The 19,028-nt window shown below is 43.2% G+C and overlaps 1 protein-coding gene across 1 annotated transcript; it reads left to right on the top strand.

Annotated features, from left to right (window-relative positions):
• The first annotated feature begins 7,208 nt into the window (after nucleotides 1-7,208).
• erlin2 (ER lipid raft associated 2) lies at nucleotides 7,209-18,947 on the top strand. The gene is made up of 12 exons (XM_080003884.1): nucleotides 7,209-7,260; nucleotides 8,347-8,454; nucleotides 8,778-8,859; nucleotides 10,424-10,470; nucleotides 10,613-10,674; nucleotides 10,881-11,006; nucleotides 11,369-11,442; nucleotides 12,322-12,380; nucleotides 13,021-13,112; nucleotides 15,078-15,167; nucleotides 15,525-15,604; nucleotides 16,464-18,947. Exons 2-12 carry the CDS (start codon nucleotides 8,348-8,350, stop codon nucleotides 16,617-16,619), a joined length of 975 nt encoding a protein of 324 aa, XP_079860010.1. The 5' UTR covers nucleotides 7,209-7,260; nucleotide 8,347; the 3' UTR covers nucleotides 16,620-18,947.
• The last annotated feature ends 81 nt before the right edge of the window (nucleotides 18,948-19,028 follow it).

The following is a 19,028-nucleotide window of genomic DNA, read 5'->3' as shown; positions in this document are numbered from 1 at the left end:
TTTTCCGATATTAGTGGAAACTACACCTTTTTCATCACATGGTAGGTCATCCAAAAATCTCAGTCGGGCAATGTGCGACGTCTCCACACTCGATCCCCAGACTTACTGTGTATGGCTGACTCGACCGTTTTGCAAACGACAACCGTTACCGAAAAATAACTAGACCGAGCTTGACCCCACATTGATGGCAATTACGCCGGGGTCCTGACACCAGCAGCCACTCCTTCCTGAGAGCTAAAAAAAGGAGAGGATGGTGGATTATGAAGGGAGGTTCAGCAAATTTGAGCTGAATCAAGCCCAGCTGTGGGCTCATTCGCCATGCATCTATACACACATATACAGTACTTTGTCTGTGTGTGTGTGTGTGTGTGTGTGTGTGTGTGTGTGTGTGTGTATCTTTGCCTATGTGTGTTTCCACTAAGCCGTGCCCGAGCTGCAAACTCAGCAGCCCCTCAAAACTACAACCAACAAGCCCCGCCCCACACACACACACACACACACACACACACACACACACACACACACACACACACAAGGCTCTATGTGTGTGGGTGTATGTGTGTATGTCTGTGTGTGTATGTGTGCGTGTGTGTGTGTGTGTCAGAAACCCGATGATTAATGACCCGCGGGCCACAGCTTCTTCCACTTCCTTCCTCCGCTGGCGTGTCACACGCATTGTCACGCGTCACTGTAATAGATGAAGGCATGGAGGTAGGGATTGAACTCCAAGCTCCAGGCTCCACGTGAATTATAGCCAGAGCGTAGTTACCCGTAACACACACACACACACACACACACACACACACACACACACACACACACACACACACACACACACACACACACACACACACACACACACACACACACACACACACACACACACACATACACACACACGTCACTGTTTACATTACCTTTTATATTCGGCATGGAAGCAATTCAACCAGCTCTTCGTAACGGCGGCCAAATGCCAATATCACAATATCGCAGCTCATCGAAAGAAAATAAATAAAGTGCTGGAAAAGGGCTGGACTAAGACGTTACACACAACCACTGTAAAATAAATGAGTTCATATAGTTTCAAACGGGCACTTCTTCAAGATACACACCAGGGTTTATATATTGGGGCAATAAAGTATGCTGTTTTGGCGGGGGTGGGGGATATATGCATGTGGGCACCTGTCAAAATGTTTCAAATTCCTCTTAAAATGCATAAATATTGGAAATTAGCCGTTGTGGTGCAAGATCAAAATTGCAAGGCGTACTGATTCATCAGCTCCAGTCAAAATCCCAATAAACTCAAGTTTCACACTGAAAGTGAGAACCAGCAGGCCATAATATTAAGCACAGTTATACATGTTTGTGAAGAGTTTTGTTGTGGTTAACGGGATGTGGTGTGCCATGGGATTCATGTGAAAAGTGTGCCACAGCAGAAAAAGGTTGGTGAACACAATTCTAAGACAAGGAAACAAAAGCCGGCGTAATGAAAGGAGTCGGCAAGTTGTTTTCGATCACACCCACACCCGCACCCCGCTATGCTGTGGTTCACCATCGGAGAAACGCGGTAAACTCGTCTGGACACAATGAGTGAGTGAATGAGTGAGTGAGTGAGGTATAGATGGATGAAGAAAAAGAAGGAAAAAAAAAGAAGAAAATAAAGATCATCACAAGGAGCGAAGGCGAGGAAGACAAAACCCAGTGGTGTGTAGGGAAGGGGAAAGAAGAGAAGAGAAGTGAAGGGAAGAGAGGGGGAGGGAAAAGAAGAGGAATGGTCAGAAAAGGAGGGAAAAGAGAGAGGGAGAGAGAGAGAGAGAGAGAGAGGCGTGCATGTGTGCCGGTTCCCAGCCCTGTCAGGGCGCTGTCAGCCCCGTGATTTATGGCGCAGAGACTGGGAGCAGTCTCTTCTGCCAGCGCGGTATTGTTGCAACTGACAGCTAATGAGGCCGGACGGGCTTTCAAGCACAGCACTTAACAGGGGCCTCCATCTTCACCAGTCACACACACACACAAACACACACACACGCACGCATGCATGCACACACACGCACACACACCTCCCCTTTTCTCTCTCTCTCTCTCGCAGGGTGGCAACTGGATACCACTTCTTCTACTTCTGGGTGTAGCCTGACAGAGATGTATGGGCCACACTGTGTTACCGCTCCACTTCCACCCGCTTCCTCCTGCGTTCTCTATTAGGGGTCCAGCCCCGAAGGGGCGGGAACCCTATTGCTATTGTTAATGAAAAACTGACGTCAGTAATCTTTGGATCTCATGGATCTGCCGCACTCACAGACAGGATTAACAAAATGTGTACTCGGGCAGTCCCGACATGCTGTTGTCCAAGTTTGATCCAGATCAGGTGGACATGGGACATGGGACTAGCTCAATTAGGAAAAAGTAAATACATCTAAAATAATCACATGAAAAACAATGTTTTTATTTGTTTCAACGAGCATGTGCAGCGGAGCGTAAATGCGTATTGGAGGATCCATTTATGCATTAATGTTAAATAATTGCATTAAATAATTAAAATAATAAATAGTTTGAAGTGTTGTGATTTAAATGAAAATGTCAAATAATATGGAAATTCTTGCAAATTCTGTTCAAAAGATTTGTACATTTTGGTTAATTTATAGGTTTCTAAAATACATTATTATTGTGAAGGCAGTTTTCTGTTGATTTACAAAAATTCCTCAAAGTGGATGAATAATCGTGATAAATAATTGTGATCACAACTCAAACTGACTCAAATAAATAAATGAAATGACTAAAGAAAATTTGTCAAAGTGAATAATTTCTTTATTTACCTTTGTGAAGATGGCCTTGTTTTTGTATTCAATTTATAACAAAATGTCAAGCTGTCTTTATAAACAATGAGCTCCCTGAAGAATGGATTTTTTGGTATTAAAGGATTACATATGAGAAAATCTTTAAATAAATAAATGCTCATTTATCTGACAACTTCATTTAAGTTGTAAATTCTTTTGGTGATTTATTGGAATTTATTTTGGAATATTGCCATTTTTTGTAATCCCACATTATTACATGTGCGATCTTTATATTTATAAAGATCTGTGATATTTTGTTTGGTTGTTGTTTTTGTCAGATGTTTTGGACAACTGTTCAATAAAACGATAATCTGAACACTCTTGTCATCATTCCTCCAAATTTACCAATCAATTTGCAAAATAAAACATATTTGACATACCGTGTATATGAATGTGTGAATATATGAATTTTTTTATTCGTGTCATTAGAAAAATATGTGTTTTACATAACCCCCACAAAATTTAATAGCTCCTCATATATGACCCGACCGCTGTGTTACCTGACCAGGTACCATCACCCTGGGCGGCGGTTGGCTTACAGCGAGGGGAGAGCAGAGTGGATCAGCATTACAGCGGCATACAAACCCCATAACACATTCTAAACAACCGACGCTGGGACGTCATATATCAGCCTCTGAGAGTAGAATTGTATTACAACAAGCATCACGATGAGTTATACCAATGACAAACCGTGATTTACAGTCAGCAAGCAGATGGCTACTTTTTGTGACTTGTGCTGCGTTTCACAGAACCGGGAAAATTGTGACACACTAAAACGACTAAACTGGACCCCATGTATTGCTGCCTGCTGCTATATTTATTCGGGGTCCAGCCCACAGGATTTTTTGTCTTATTTTTCTCCTTGGCATTTTACAGCCACGGTGTGTGTGTGTGTGTGTGTGTGTGTGTGTGTGTGTGTGTGTGTGTGTGTGTGTGTGTGTGTGTGTGTGTGTGTGTGCGCGTGTGTGTGTGGGTGCGTGAGTGCGTGCGTGCGTGCGTGCGTGCGTGCGTGTGTGTGTGTGTGTGTATGACAAACCCTTGAATCCACGCACACGAATGAATACGATTTGTATTTGGGGCTCTCCACACATGCTGTGGGCCAAGTTTGATCCACATAGCATTATATCTGTACCGAGAGAAACAGGGGAGGAAATATAACAGAGGAGGTAGTAATAAATAAATGTTATACTTGTATTCATAGTCGAAGCCAAATGTGTTTCCATTATAACATAAGGATGTATTCCATTACTGACAACTTGGTTATACAGTATATCTTTTTTATGTATTTTTTTTAAGACAAGAATAGCATTTCCGGTGGGTTTCACAAAAAGTTATTTGTGTAATTGGTAAAATAGCTGCGACTAAACTGGACTCGGTGCATTGCTGCCTGCAGCTATAGTTTTTGTTTGGATTTTTATAATTATTTTTCTCCTTGGCATTTTGCCGGCTGAAAGTGCCTGACGCACAGCAACCGCCGAACTCATGGACATGAATGAATGAGGTGTCCTTGGATTCGGGGCATTCCAGAGATTTTGTGGTCCAAGCGTGATCCACGTCGATCTATATTTGGAGCACGAATATGTGAAAAGCCGTTGCCCACATATTGGAAGCTGCCGAACGTTAGCGGCGCAGGGTGGGCTGGGGTGGTGGAGTGGGGGGCTTTGTGACATCATCGTCCAATTTGATGCTGCATTCCATCAGAACTCCAGAAAATTGGACCTTCTGTTGGTAGGAGTAAAACTGTAATTGGTCACAGAGTCGTCACCGCGTCATTGCGTCACTGCATCGCTGCATCATCATTGCCTGACACGACAATCGTCACTACATCATTGTGTCACTGCGTCATAATTGAGCCACGAGGCACACAAGGGAATATAAGAAACAAACTCCCAAAATACAAGCAGTTTATTAACTCCCTGAGCAGAGAGGAGAACAGATTGGTTGGTTGCTCTGAGCCGGTCGAGGCTAGAGACAGCAGCAACAGTACCATGGGAACTTGGAAAGCTGTAATTCGTGACTAATGAAAATAACCGGGGCCCCCTGCATTGCTGCCTGCAGCTATATTTATTATTGCCACTTTTTTTTTCGTTTAGATTTTTAGTATTATTTTTATCCTTGGCAATTTTTCGGCTGAAAGTGTCTGGCGCACAGCGACAGCCGAACCCACGGACATGCCGAAGTGCCGTTGGATTCAGGGCAGATCAGACATTTTCTGGTCCAAGTTTGATTCGCATCGATCGATATTTGGAGCAGGAATTAATTAAAAAACTTTGCCAATCTACCGGAAGTAACAGAACGTTGGTGGAGCAGGGTAGGGCTACGGTGGTGGAGCGGTGCTCTTTGTGACATCATCATATAAGATGTTATATAGGTGCAGGTTGTGGCTCTGGTGGTGCTTTCACATGGTGTGAAGTGCACAGTGCGCTGCGATCTAGACTCTATTCGTGTGTAGTGGTTGCTTCACGCAGGATCGGCGCAACTTCGAGGCTGCGGCCCCCAGGCACCCCGCCGTTTTGGAAAGAAAAAAGGTAGGTCCACTTTATATCTCTCCATCCCCTCTATCCGAGAGTTTGAATGTCCTCTGACTTGGTTCATTGACAGGCTGTGAGGGATGCGGTTGATGCCGAGATGCAGCAATGCATTGCACAGTGGATTTAAAACCAGTTGAGTTTGGAGCGTGGGTTCACCTTCCATCCGAACAGAGCGTTACGCAGAGCGAGACGCCGAGTGGCGCAACTGACTCTGCGTCCGTCGTGATGGACCTCAGGGGTGATGGGAGTCTGGACCGGACGATGAACGGCGTTGGAGATCTGACACCGGTCTGACTCTCTGGTCCGGTTGGACACTCTGCTGCCGCAAAGGTGCTGCATGTGATCACTGAAATTCGTTTCATATCAATATCCCCACACCGCCCTTCCTGCCTCCTTATCCGTCACCACAAAACGACAGGCTTCATATAAATGCGCCCAACCAGCGATGCAATGCAACAACCAGTCAGGACCTCCCTGCCTCAATCTCCATATAACAGTAATGGATGGGTTGGTTGATTAGATTGATCACATGTCAGTTCCCTGTTGGTTTTTGGAAAACAAAAACATATATATTTTTTAAATAAAGCTTGTCTCTTCAGGAAGGGTATAAGGCTGGGAAGAAGGTGCGTCTGCTCAGCACTGTGTCTAACGCTGCCCAGCAGAGCTGCCAAGTCTCAAGCTTTGACCGTGAGACTCACGCATATCAACCAGTTCACACGCTCGCACACCACTCGGAGAATCCCCAAATAAGTCAAATTGCTTCTTTTTTTTTTAAATTCGACATATTTCCTCCTTTCTTGCGCCTTTTGGCTGTTGCGAGCCTACACATATCCAGGGCAGCCCCCACCCCCCTGATGAAAAATACGTTCCCACGCGCATGACATGACTTCCCATTCTCCTGGCCCCATTCTCCAGCTCCTTTTCCCGAGAATTACCCCGCCGTGTTTTCTTGACCCCGGAGTGGTTGTGGCTGCGGTTTGGGGGGGGGGGGCGGAGCCAGTTGGTTGTTGTTACGAGGTGACGGTGACGCAGAACTTCCCGGACCGCGCCGTACCTGAAACCCTGTCGCATGTCCAACCAAACCCCGGGCTCTCGACACCCCCCTCCCCCTCCCCTCCCCGCCACCACCACCCCCCCGTTCTATAATCACTACCAGAGCAGCTCCCCCCCCTTCCCCCTCCACCCGTCCCTCGGCCCCGGGTTCCTTGTCAGTCGTGATTAATGGCACCGGGGCCCCGGCGCGGGCTTACGCTGCCAGTTCCAGCGATGTTCCCTTGATACTTAATGAACTCTGACAAACTTCTTTTCCCTCGCTCTGTTGTTCATTCCCTCCCCCCTCTCTCCCTCTCTCTCTCTCTCTTTCCTCCCTGTTTAAAATGCACCGCGCAGGGGCCGCCGCCGCCGCCGCCACTGCCCCACCGCAGCACCTTGGGGTTAGTTTTGGGTCAGCCGGCGGATTTCTCAAGAGGGGCCCCCGGGTCAAAAAAAAAAAAAGCACCGGGGCCATTTTGGTGCCACGACCCTTAAACGCTTACCAGTCTTAGCGGCTTGTGGGTACATGGCGAATGAGGTAAGTTTGAGTTGACTGACTTTGGAATGCTTATCCCGCGAGTGATTTCTCCAAAAACCAAGTAAATGGATCAAGGGCAAACGCTGGTCCGTCCAGTTCCAACCGTTGAGGCGACGTCCCGCTTCTTGCGGCACTGCGACCGGTCTCTGGCGCCACCCGCTGGCGGCGAAGGGGAGGCGCCGCTCAACCACTTCCTTGCGCCTCCTTCTTAAGACGCTCCGCTCGCGCGCCGGTTACGTTCTGGTGACGCGTGACGCAAAATGCGGAAGTAACGCAGGTGGGGCGCTCGCTCGGCGGTGTTCGGTGAGATACCTCAGGCCAAGCGCAGGTAAGATGCACCTCCACCTGGAAAGCAGGCGTTGGTTCTGCAGATACAGTTGGTTAAATGGCGGAGCAGCGTGTCAGCGCGACGTAAAGGTTTAAGGTTCGCTAACTTATTGAGGGTGTACAACGTTGCCCCTCGGTAAATGCCAGGGTTTGTGTTTGTATTTTTTACGGGACCCGAATATAACTGCGTCTGAGCTTTGCTATTACGACATATTATTGTGCTATTTATGCTACTACTACTACTACTACTACTACTACTACGACTACTACTACTCGAAGTACTAGTACTACTAGTACCAGGACCTCTACCGAGACTACTACTGCTACTTGTACATTAACATTTACATTGATTCGTTTTGCAGAGGCTTTTGTCCAAAGCGATTTAGCTGGGAGGATAGAAACAACCAAAGCATACAGCTGTGAGGAATAAGAATACAATAATAATAATAATAATAGCAGTAAAAATAAATCAATCAAGTGCGTTATGTCAACAGCTCATACTAGTACTACCTCTATTATTACTACTTCTACCACCACTATTACTACCACTAATACTACAACTACAACTAGGCAAGGCAAGTTTATTTGCATATACTCAACGACAATTGAAATGGCTTCACATCGGGCATTAAAGTAAAGAAGAATAAAAACCTTGAAATAAAAATCTGGAAAACAGATAAGACGAGTAATAGCAAAACTGCTATTGCTACTTCTCCCTCCGGCTACTATTACTTTTGGCACTTCTTTAGCTGGAATATAAATATAAAGTCCCCCCCAACCCAGTCAAGCATCTGTGTATTATACATAGATACAGTATGTCATCTAGAATGCTTCTGTCGTACACATTTAGCCGCGAAGAAGACGACCTTACAATTCGGCCAATCCTCTTAAAGGAAGGTCGTTGGGTCCCGAACTCCCAGGTAATGTCTAGCTTAGCGCTGGGAGGAGATAAACACGTGCGCTACCGCCGCATTAGGCGGTGCAGTGTTTCTGCAGGGGCCATGCCTAAAAGAGGGCTTTCTGGGCATTATAGTAAATGAAAGAACGGTAGGTCAAGGTTTTCTCCTCCTCTGTCTTTTCCTTCCAGGATGGCACAGTGGGGTGCCATAGTCTCAATAATCGCAGCTATCAGCGGAGCGGCCCTCTTTGCCTCTGTACACAAGATAGATGAGGGACACACCGGGGTTTACTTCAGGTAAAATTTGACCCTTTACTTGCTGCTTGCTTTTGTTGTCGCCATGTTCTATGACTCAACCTACTTACTCACTACAACTGTATACATCCCATCCATTAGTGGGTTATAAACCATGCAAGTGTCTGGACTTAAGATCGCCTTAAATATTGTCTCGGAGACAAAGGTTTGGTTCACACATCTTAAAAGCAACTTTGGTTCCAGTCCAAGTGATTGCTATTTTTAATGTCCTTTGAGAGCCACGGTGGCACAATATTACGGATTGTTAACGTGTCCATGAGTCAGATACATTGGGTGGGTGTCTTATGTTCATGTGTGTGTTTCAGGGGAGGAGCTCTCCTGACCACTACTAGCGGCCCCGGCTTCCATCTCATGCTGCCTTTCATCACCATCTACAAGTCAGTTCAGGTGAGACTGCTCATGTTTACGGGCCCTGAAATATGGGACTAAAAGGCAAGTCGGGGAATTAAATGTGGAATTACCTGCTGACTCTCTGTGGTCCGCCAACTGTCAAGTTGAAGAAACTTGGTGTATGACTTACTTTTGCAGATTGTGATAAGGGCCACTAAATTTGGTAGCTATCCCAACCCTGTGTCTAGACTTCCATTATGCATTTGGCACAGCAGTAAATCATTTATTGATGTTCTTTCAGCTCATTCATGAGGCTAATTAGGCGAGAAGCTGGTGTGTTCCTGTTAAAGTCCAAATACGGGTGACAAATGAAGCTGGTGAATGTAACAGAAGGATATGAAATATAAACACAATAATCGTTGTTTAGTTATCATCATTGACTGTCTTCCATCCTACTGTATGTTCGAGGACTCCTGGAGAAACTTTTCAGTTGTTCCATTCCCGCTCGTCACTTCAGCTTTGCACACGGTGGGGGAGTGACGGTCCATTAAACATATGGGCGATTTCTTTTGCCTGTGTCCTATTATTATTAATTATTTATTGTGCTGTAACCAACTCAGAATTTTGTCAGTCGAATCGCATTCGGCTGTTCAATGTGAATATGAACGGGGAACGCTGTCAGCGATCGGGGCACATGGAGAGCCGTGTTCGCGTCCGTATCTAGACGCGGACGATTCACGCATACAAATATTTATAATTCCTCATTGAAATGATATTCCTGTGCATATTTGTAAGCTTCTATCTATTTTATCCTGTTATTGTGATGCACACTGACCGACAAGAAAAGTATCTCCCCCCATCGGTGTGCTTTTCACTGCGGTAAGAAAACGTTCATACTGTCACAGCCTAAACAATGCCATCCACAGGGCAGCAGGGCTCACTGAATGGTTGAGTATGAAAACTATGTAAATCATATGCTATTGCCTTTGCAGTCACCAGATCTCAACCCAATTGAACACCTATGGAAGATTGTGGACGTGTTAGACAGCACTCTTCACCACCATCATCATTAAAACAACAAATGGGAATATCTTTTGGAAACGACTTTCCTTGGGTGGGCCACCCAGGTATAGTAACGGCCGCCAAAGTATATTTGGCAAAACCATTTTAGCATTTTAGCAACCCGCGATCGATTAACTAGTGGACTCGTTCTCTGGCATTACGTGAGAAGAAGCGGACACGGCTCCCTGGTTCAGGCAGATTAGAAAGCGCTCAAAGTCTGTATCTGGTCGAGTGACAGCAGGAAGTGATGCTGTGTACATGGGAACTCTCAAAACGAATTTGTGTCAGAAGTGATGCTGCATTCGCGGGAATTCGGAAAACTGTAATTTGTGTCGGTAGCTATCTCCACTGTGTTCCCTCCCCCCAGTAGATTCCCAGAGATTCCCAGTCCCAGAGAATCTATGCCAAGGTGCATTGGAGCTGTTCTGACGGCACCTTACTAAAACGCTTTATGTTGTGTTTTCCTTTAATTTGTCACCCCTCTATATATGGAAAAAAAAGTTTTGATAGCATATTTGATATTTCCTTAATCTTTTTTTTTTCCCTTTAACTGTTTTAGACTACGCTACAGACGGACGAGGTCAAGAATGTACCGTGTGGGACAAGGTAGAGACCATTTTGATTTATCCCCCTTGGTTATGCGGCTTAGGGTGGCTTAGGACTTTCTTATTGACATCCTAATGTTTAGTTCTGTACTTGGAATTAAAATCGACCCCTGAAAAGTGTAGTTTATGTTTTTATTCCCCAGTGGAGGAGTGATGATTTACTTTGACCGCATAGAGGTGGTGAACTACCTTATTCCTTCAGCAGGTAAATCCAATGGCATGCGACGTGAGTGTGTGGGTGCGTGTGTGTGTGTAAACATCTCTGGTGTCTGTGGGTAGCTGATTCAAGAAGGTTTGTTTCTGAAATGTCAAAATGCACGGATGATATGATTGCCTGCTGCAGTGCCAAGGGTTTTTACATGTGTTCGGTAGTTCTGAATATATTTGCACTTACCCTCCCTCCTCCTGCAGTTTACGACATAGTGAAGAACTTCACGGCAGACTATGACAAGGCCTTGATATTCAACAAGGTGCACCATGAGCTCAACCAGTTCTGCAGCGTGCACTCCCTGCAGGAGGTCTACATCGGCTTGTTTGGTAAGTGAAGGACAATCGGCAGCAGTGAAATTGAAAGTGACTTTTTACCAAGTTCTTCCCCATTTTATTTCATTATTCAAACCTGTCATTACCTGTGTTTGGGCATTTTGTCCACACATCAAGTCCATTTACTTGTACTACCTGGGGTCCATCATACATTAATCTGGTAACATTTAAACTGGGCTCATAACCAGGGTGGCATGGACCCAAATGATAATTTAACAATTTGGATCTAAATCTGCATTTCACCATGATCAGGCTGAGCAATGTGTTGTGGCCCGTTTTGGGGTCCAAACTTACTTTAAAGGAGTTTGATCGTGATCAGGATTATTCATTTTCTTCCATGTTTTCTGCTCTCCCAGATCAGATAGATGAGAACCTGAAGCTGACGCTCCAGAAGGACCTGACAGTCATGGCCCCTGGGATCATCATCCAGGTACAGTTTGAGGTCAATGGTAGTTGAATGACCATTGGGAAATGCTCATAATTCATCAATGGCGATTCCCTCGTGGATTTGATTTTATCGACTTTATTGATTCCTAAATGTCATATATTATCTTTTATAGAACTGCAAAACATGCATGTCTGTAATGAAAATATTAATTGAGCTAAATTAATTTCTGCTGCCAATCGCATAACAGAATAGGAAAATCATGAATCGTGAATCATGCATCATACCCTTTTTGGAGCTCTATTTTAACTCATCAGAATTTTACTGCTGCAAATTTGCAGTACACGATTAGGTGCTTTAACATACTGGATGTGTCACTTTTTGTCATTCATTATAAAACCTAAGATATTATTAATAATAATAATATTAATGTTAAATAATATCCATATATTAACAGTGAGAGACAATGTTGTAGTCTCTCAGGTTTGTTGTAAAATCATTCCAGATGCGAGGTCTGATTTGATGCTAACGGTTATAACTCAATCCAACGGACCAAAGTGATGGTCAAGTTTTGACTCTGTAAGCCAATATGATGTAAAATTTCCACTGATATTTCACGATAATAAATTCTTTGGAATCGTTTCAGCCCTACTTATGTAAGACAAAACCCCAAAACTGATCTGGAGACACAGACCTTTATGGGGGTTCTCTGTTGAGTAGAAATGCCACAGCGCTGTCAGCCTGGTGGACGACATACTTGGACAGTGGGTGTGACATACAAAAAGGACTCTCGACGGACTCCATCTAAGTTGAATTTACGTTTTAACCCGTAAAACCGTCCCGCTTACAAACCGCTGCAGTAGATTTTGTTCGATTCTCGTTTTCATGCTCGTCTTCTTCTCTTCTCCCTTTCCCTCTCTGCAGGCGGTCCGTGTGACCAAACCCAATATTCCCGAGAGCATCCGCCGGAACTACGAGCTCATGTGAGTGTTTCCCGCTCATCCTGCTGTCGCACGTTAAGGCTCGTTTGTCTTCCCATGGTGCTGTAGCCTGAAATGAATTGGGTCAGTTAGTGAGTTTATTCACACTTTGAGCTCATCACATGCCACTTGGCTTCCAAGCTGCTTCCTGTTATGAAACGATCAGGTCCCTCAATGTCGGCATGTGACGTCACTTGACTTACTACTCTTCTAAAGTCGATATGAATTCTCTTAATAAATTATTTGTTCAATTTATGAGTTTATTTTAAAAGATTTGACTAAAAAAAGTGAGAAGAGGCCACTGCTACGTATCTAGTGGATGTTGAAGGTGTTGCAAGTAGCAATACAAAGAAACTAGTACAAATTCAAAAGGCATGTTTAAAAACAATGAAACACTGTCTACAAATAATAAAAAAAATCTAAAATATGTAAAAAATAAATAAAAGCTAACCAAACAACATCATGGGTTTTCGTGAGATGAACATTTGAACGTTAGATACAGGGGGAACTGTCCTCACGTGTATGTTTAAATAGTATCTCAGTGTACCGCCGCCCATTGAATCATGAACACTGTATTGTCACACACTGTATCATCACAACAAAGATAAGAAAAAGATAAAGAGCCCTTTGTTTCTCTTCACAGGGAGAGTGAAAAGACCAAGCTGCTGATTTCGCACCAGACGCAGAGGGTGGTGGAGAAAGAGGCCGAGACGGAGCGGATAAAAGCTGTGATTGGTGAGATTTCCTCATTTTCAAACACTGGAAATCTCATACATTTCAATTATTGAAATTGTGTATTAGGAAGAAGCACCTGTCTACTGCAAGTAATCTCAAGAATCACCCGCACTGTGGTTATTAACAAAAGTCAGCCCAAGATATGATTAAAACCAGGTAAATATAAACGGTTTACATGTGGTTTGATTGACAAGGTATTGAATTGAAAATAATAAAAATAAACAAACTCTGGGACTGAGCTCTGGCAGCCTGGTGACAGACATGTTTACTTGCCATCACCTGCATATACTCCTGTCAACCACATTTGAAATGCAAAGCAAAAGCCTTTCTTGTAACGTCTTCTAAACAGTGGTAAAAACATTATAGTTGGTTAGTTATTTTTTAACACTCGTTGTATCTGTAACATTCTTACACACTTATGGGCTTATGTTCTTGTATTTGCACTTGTGGGATGTTTGTGTGTTTGAGCATAGGGGGAAAAACATTGTTTCTACTGCGCCACATCATTGTGACACCACAAATTTGCCCCCGAATCCGTTTGTTCAGGTTTACATCAGAAAGCAGAAGCAAGTAGAGGGCGCAGTAGAAACAATGTTTTTTTCCCCCCCTATACTCAAACACACAAACATCCCACAAGTGCAAATACAAGAACATAAGCCCATACGTGCGTAAGAATGTTACAGCTTTAACTAGTGTTGAAAAAAATAACTAACCAAGTATACTGATTTTACCACTGTTGTGCAACTCTTTCCTTCATGATAAAGAAAATCAAAATAAATAAATGAAAATAAATAATAATAATCAAGTCCATCGACGGGTGTTTTTTTTTTTTTTTTTTTTGGGGTGGGGGGGATTTTTGTCCTTTTATTTGGCTAATTAATGACCTGTAAAGTGCAATTTAAAGCATGCACAAATAAGAACTGGTGTTCCATGTCGTCGTTTGACTACACCCAGTGCTTTTCTCCCCGTCTGGAGAAAGCCTCCAAAAGAAAAAATAAATCACAGTTTCCAGGTCATTCTGAAACCGGCTTTCTCTCTTTCTTTCTTCCTTTGGTTCGGTTCAGACATCGGAAGAACAACACGACTCAGACACTCCTAATTAAGTGATTGTTTTAACCAAGCCTCCACGCTGCGGCTGATGATCCTGGTCCCGGGCCGTGTTGGCAAAGACGGCAAATTACTTCTTTTTAGGGCTTTTTAGGGGATTTAAAAAATTGATCGCGATTAATCGCATATTTTTTCATCTGTTCAAAATATCTTAAAGGGTTATTTTTCAAGTGTTTAATACTCATATCAACATGGGAGTGGGAATATGCTTGCTTTATGCAAATAAAAAATGCTCAAATCATAACACGGCACATTCAAGCCCAACAAATTACTTTTAAAACACTAAAATGTCCAGGTTTTCTAAGTTCACTACCAAATTTTCCCGGTTTTCACCACAATTAAAATAATAATTGCCTTTTGTGTTGTTTTCAGTGCTTACATAGACATTTATCATGTTCTGTCCCACTCACTTCCTAACCCAATCAAAAAAAATAAACAATGCAACCACGTCTGAATTCAACACTGATTTGTCTGTATGTGTGTCAACCAGTCAACGTGTCAGCGTCAACGCAGCCTGGTGGCTCTGTCTGACACAGTCTCTCTGCCTACGGGTGCGTGCGTAATGCACATACCTGTCAACCCTACTGTTTTTCCTGGAATTCTCCCATATTTCGCCCTTCTCTCCTACTGTCCTCCCGTTAAAATTTCCCATAAATCTCCCGATTTTGTTTATTTACCGTTCTAAAAAAAAAAAAAAAGGCTGTGCTATCAGAGAAGCGAGAACGGACGAGGAGCAGAGGAAAGTTTTGACATGTGGCCCAACCATAATATCAAGGCAGGTGGATTATACGGTATTTACCCGATGTGTGATCCCAGCAACCCTCTCTGATAGAAGTGTTCTGCTCGCTGCGTTTGTAGAGGCAGAGAAGGTGGCCCAGGTGTCGGAGATCAAGTTCGGACAGAAGGTCATGGAAAAGGAAACGGAAAAAAAGATTTCTGAAATCGAAGGTTTGTCCAATTGTTCAGACCACATCTGGGTGTACCGTACATGCACTCCAAAAAGGTTTCATTGTATTTGTTTAATTTGCGGTGTGTGTTATACAAGACAAATGATGCAGCCGCAACAAGGCTCAACAGCTGTATAAGCATTAAAAACAAAAACATGAACATAAAAATAGATATTTATTTCCAAAGCACTGCCTCATTTGTTTGTATTATAGCGCCACTGTTTTGTGCCATAGAATGACCTTTTGGTGTAGCAGAGCAGAATTTCCCAAGTCATCCTGGCTTTTCGTTTTTCAGACGTCTGTCGCATCCTCAGCTCCATCATCATCTTCCTCTTTCTGTTCTCTTTCCGGATTATAGACCAAGCATTTTTGGCCAGACAGAAGGCCAGGGCAGATGCAGAGTTCTACATGTCGCAGAGGGCCGCCGAGGCCAATAAGGTGGGAGGAGCCAGGAGAACATGATGTGAAACAATGACAGACCCATGGGGAAACTGTTACAGAGTTGTATTATTGCACAACCTATGACATTAATAGTGCATGATGCCATTCTTAGTTCCTTCAGAGTTGTTGGGAAGTTGAAAAGAGTCAAAACCTACTGGTAACAGTCGGTCAAATTCTATGACCCGCTCGTCATCCCAGTTGGTTTAAGAAGGACTCTCTAATATGGCTGGGCGATATATCAATATAATATTGATATTGTGATATGGAGCCAGATATTATCCAGGATTTTGGTTATGGTAATAGCATGATAGTTAGGTGTCTTAAAGGCCTTATTACAGTAAAGTAATGACATTTTCTGAACTTTGTAGGCTGTTCTAATCAACGCCACTAACTGCTTGCTCAATTCATAATTGCTCAATAATTCATAATTGCTCATAATTCCCACATTACTAATGATTGCTTCTCACATATTTCTTGTGTGTAAATATCTCATGAGAGCAGCAATAGCCATCCCAAAATATTGTGAAATTATCAGTATCAAGGTATTAATTGAAAAAAACCCTAATCTCTAACCCTGAGACCCTCAAGCGGGCGAGAAATATCTCCCAAAGCCCCGCAAGGAAAATGAGGACCTTAATAATGATGTGAAAAGGTTAAAGTCCAGCATGCAATGTGTGCAAAGCCAACAGGCCTGTCATGACAACAAAAGCAAAACAAAACAATGAGTGGACAAAAATAGTGAAAGGTAGCTTTTCATGTTGTCCCTGTTGTCCCTGTTGTCCCCTGCTGGTCACAACAGGTTGAATATTGCTAAACTGGAGCCCTCTCTGCGTTTCTCCTCTTCCTGCCCCCGCAGGTGAAGCTGACGCCGGAGTACCTGCAGCTGATGAAGTACAAGGCCATCGCAGCCAACAGCAAGATCTACTTTGGGAACGACATCCCCCACATGTTCGTGGACTCCGGTGCCGCCATCACGGCCGCGGCAGGAGATCACATCCTGGACCTGGACTAGGGCAGAGAAGAGCGACGAGAGGAGAAGAAGAGCGACCCCAACCTGACCGAACCCCCCCCAACCACCACCACCACCACCACCTGCACTGAAGACACCCCCTCCCTCCCCTCCCTCCTAGTTGGCCACAGGGCCTCCTCCCCCCGCGGTCAGCGAACACGAAGCCCATCCATCTGTTCTAAGAGGAAACTCCTGCTGTAGATGAAGCCTGAGGAATGAGTGAATGTACTGTGTGTTAGCTGTTGGCTGTTAGCTGTAACCCCTCCCCATTCACTTCTGCCCGTGTGTGCCCAGAAAAATGTTCTCGCACGAGGGGTATCAACATTTTGGTCGTGAATATGAACTCAACTTTGCGATGGTGTGATAGTAGTACCACATTTCTCTGCTGTACAGGTATGTAGCACTGGCTTTCACTGATGCCATTTGGTATTCAAGGTAGCTGTAGTTGCAGCAGAACTCCACCGGGACGGCGATCAGCCTTTTTGTTTTTATTATTTTTCTGTTTTTGTTTTTTTCTATCAGGATTGGACCTCACTGAAGGCTTTACTATTGAGAAACGTACCACTCTTGTAGCGCTTATGTCCAATGGGGTAAATGTTTAAGCCTTAAAAAATATGTAAAAATGTAAAGCTCACAATATACAGTAGATGTTTTTATATATCAAGGGGGGGTGATCACAAACCAGCTCTTTTGGCTACATCCATGCAACAGACAAGAAACAGGAAGCTGCACCGCTTCCTACTCACAACCTACTGTAGCTAATGTTACGCTATAGATGTACTGCAGCAAATGTAGTTTCAAGTAAAATGTGAAATGACTGTTATTCAAAACATTGGAAATACTCTGAGACCATAATGTCGGTTTCCTGTTTTCAAAAAGGAAATTTCACTTTAGCCGTGTCTCATTGGACTGCGTTTAAGCACAGTGAGAAGCTGTAGCAGAGTGGTAAGTTTCTCACAGCGAGGCTGTGCTTGGTGTGTAGAAGATGGGAACCAGCAAGGCCTGAGTTGGCAAAATAGCAAACCTATCCTTTAAGTGTTGATTTCTATTCTTCACACAGATTGTTCTTCAACACTCTGCCCTGTAATTACAAGTTTTTCTTCTGCAGTGTGAACACAAGATCAGCATTTGTTTCTTTTAACCGTCAAATTGTTTTTGTTTTTAACGATTTCCTGATTGGAATTGACGTGGCCCTCGGACACGTCCTTGAGTCCACTGAGGTTCTCAATGCGGACATACGAATGGTGCCTCCACGAACGGTTTTGAAGCCTAATTGAACTAGTTTCCAACATTGCTCTTCTTTATCTTAATAAAGGAAACAACATACTTCCTAAATGAATGACCAATTACCAAGCGATTCATTTCCCTTCTCTGTTCGATGATTTTGCTCAACTCTGTTGGCTCCTGTTAAATGAACCTTGCGTGGTGTCCCAATATGCATGTTGAAAATGCACAAGAATACCGGACCAAATATCAGTTTATCTCCCCCAAAACAAAACTCCTGTATGTGCTACAAGTTGAACGTTTCAGGATCTGGAAAACCACTACACATTATAAGACGAGTAAAACTGATTGACTGTGATTTATTTGATTCTTTTTTTTTTTTTTTTTCTTTTTGCTTACTACCAAAAAGAAAATGTAGTTTTTAAGGAGTTATTATTAAAGCCAGCGTATCCGTTAAATACAAGGTTTTGTCTGTCGGGTTGTAATGATTAATTTTGTTAATTTTTTAAAAGCCATTTCTTTAATGGCATGCTGCCCTGTAAATGTTTTGAAGAGGATTCATGTAAATTTTAAGCTTTGAATATGTTTTTATTTTTTTTGTTTTCACCCCAGATTCTTATGTTCAACAGTGTAGCTTGCCAAGCTCTGTCCCCTGGGGTTTCAGATAAGTAGCACTTGGCAAGTCAGTTTGGCTAAAAACAAACTAATATAGAACAACCTCCTAAAGAGAGTCTCATCATTCAATTGTTGATTTATTCCTAATACGGTACAACTTGGTCCCTGCTTGATGCTTTATGATTTCAAGGAACTATTCCGACATTTGATCGCACTTGCTGTCTATCTCCATGGTTTTTAGTTTTGTTTTTTTTGTCATAATTAGTCCTGAATCCCTTCATAAATCTTTGAATTAGACTTGCTCAGGTAAATTTGACTGACAAAGAAACTTGAAAGGCAACTCTTTTTGCACTCATTTCAATTGTGAACGTGCAATAGAAAACAATTGTCGTTTGACAATAAAGTTGTTGTATTTTCTTTTAGAATGTCTCTGTGTAGTATTCATATTCACAATGTGATCATAATGTTAATTAAAGGAGCTATTTCATTGTGTTACTTTAGTATAATGTTTATTAGTTACAATTTGTATAAAATGTTTTTCAATTTGCTTTTTTGGGAATATGGCAAATCATC

This window comes from Zeus faber (genome assembly GCF_960531495.2).
Source record: "Zeus faber genome assembly, chromosome: 7".
Classification (NCBI taxonomy): Eukaryota; Metazoa; Chordata; class Actinopteri; order Zeiformes; family Zeidae; genus Zeus; species Zeus faber.
Note: the sequence above shows the minus strand (reverse complement) of the source record. Positions and strands in the feature narration are given on the sequence as shown.

Coding starts and splice junctions, on each gene's coding strand:
- erlin2 (XM_080003884.1), top strand. CDS start 8,348: ATGGCACAGTGGGGTGCCATAGTCTCAATAATCGCAGCTATCAGCGGA. Junction 8,860..10,423: donor CCATCTACAAGTCAGTTCAG/GTGAGACTGCTC, acceptor TAACTGTTTTAG/ACTACGCTACAGACGGACGA. Junction 13,113..15,077: donor GCGGATAAAAGCTGTGATTG/GTGAGATTTCCT, acceptor CTGCGTTTGTAG/AGGCAGAGAAGGTGGCCCAG.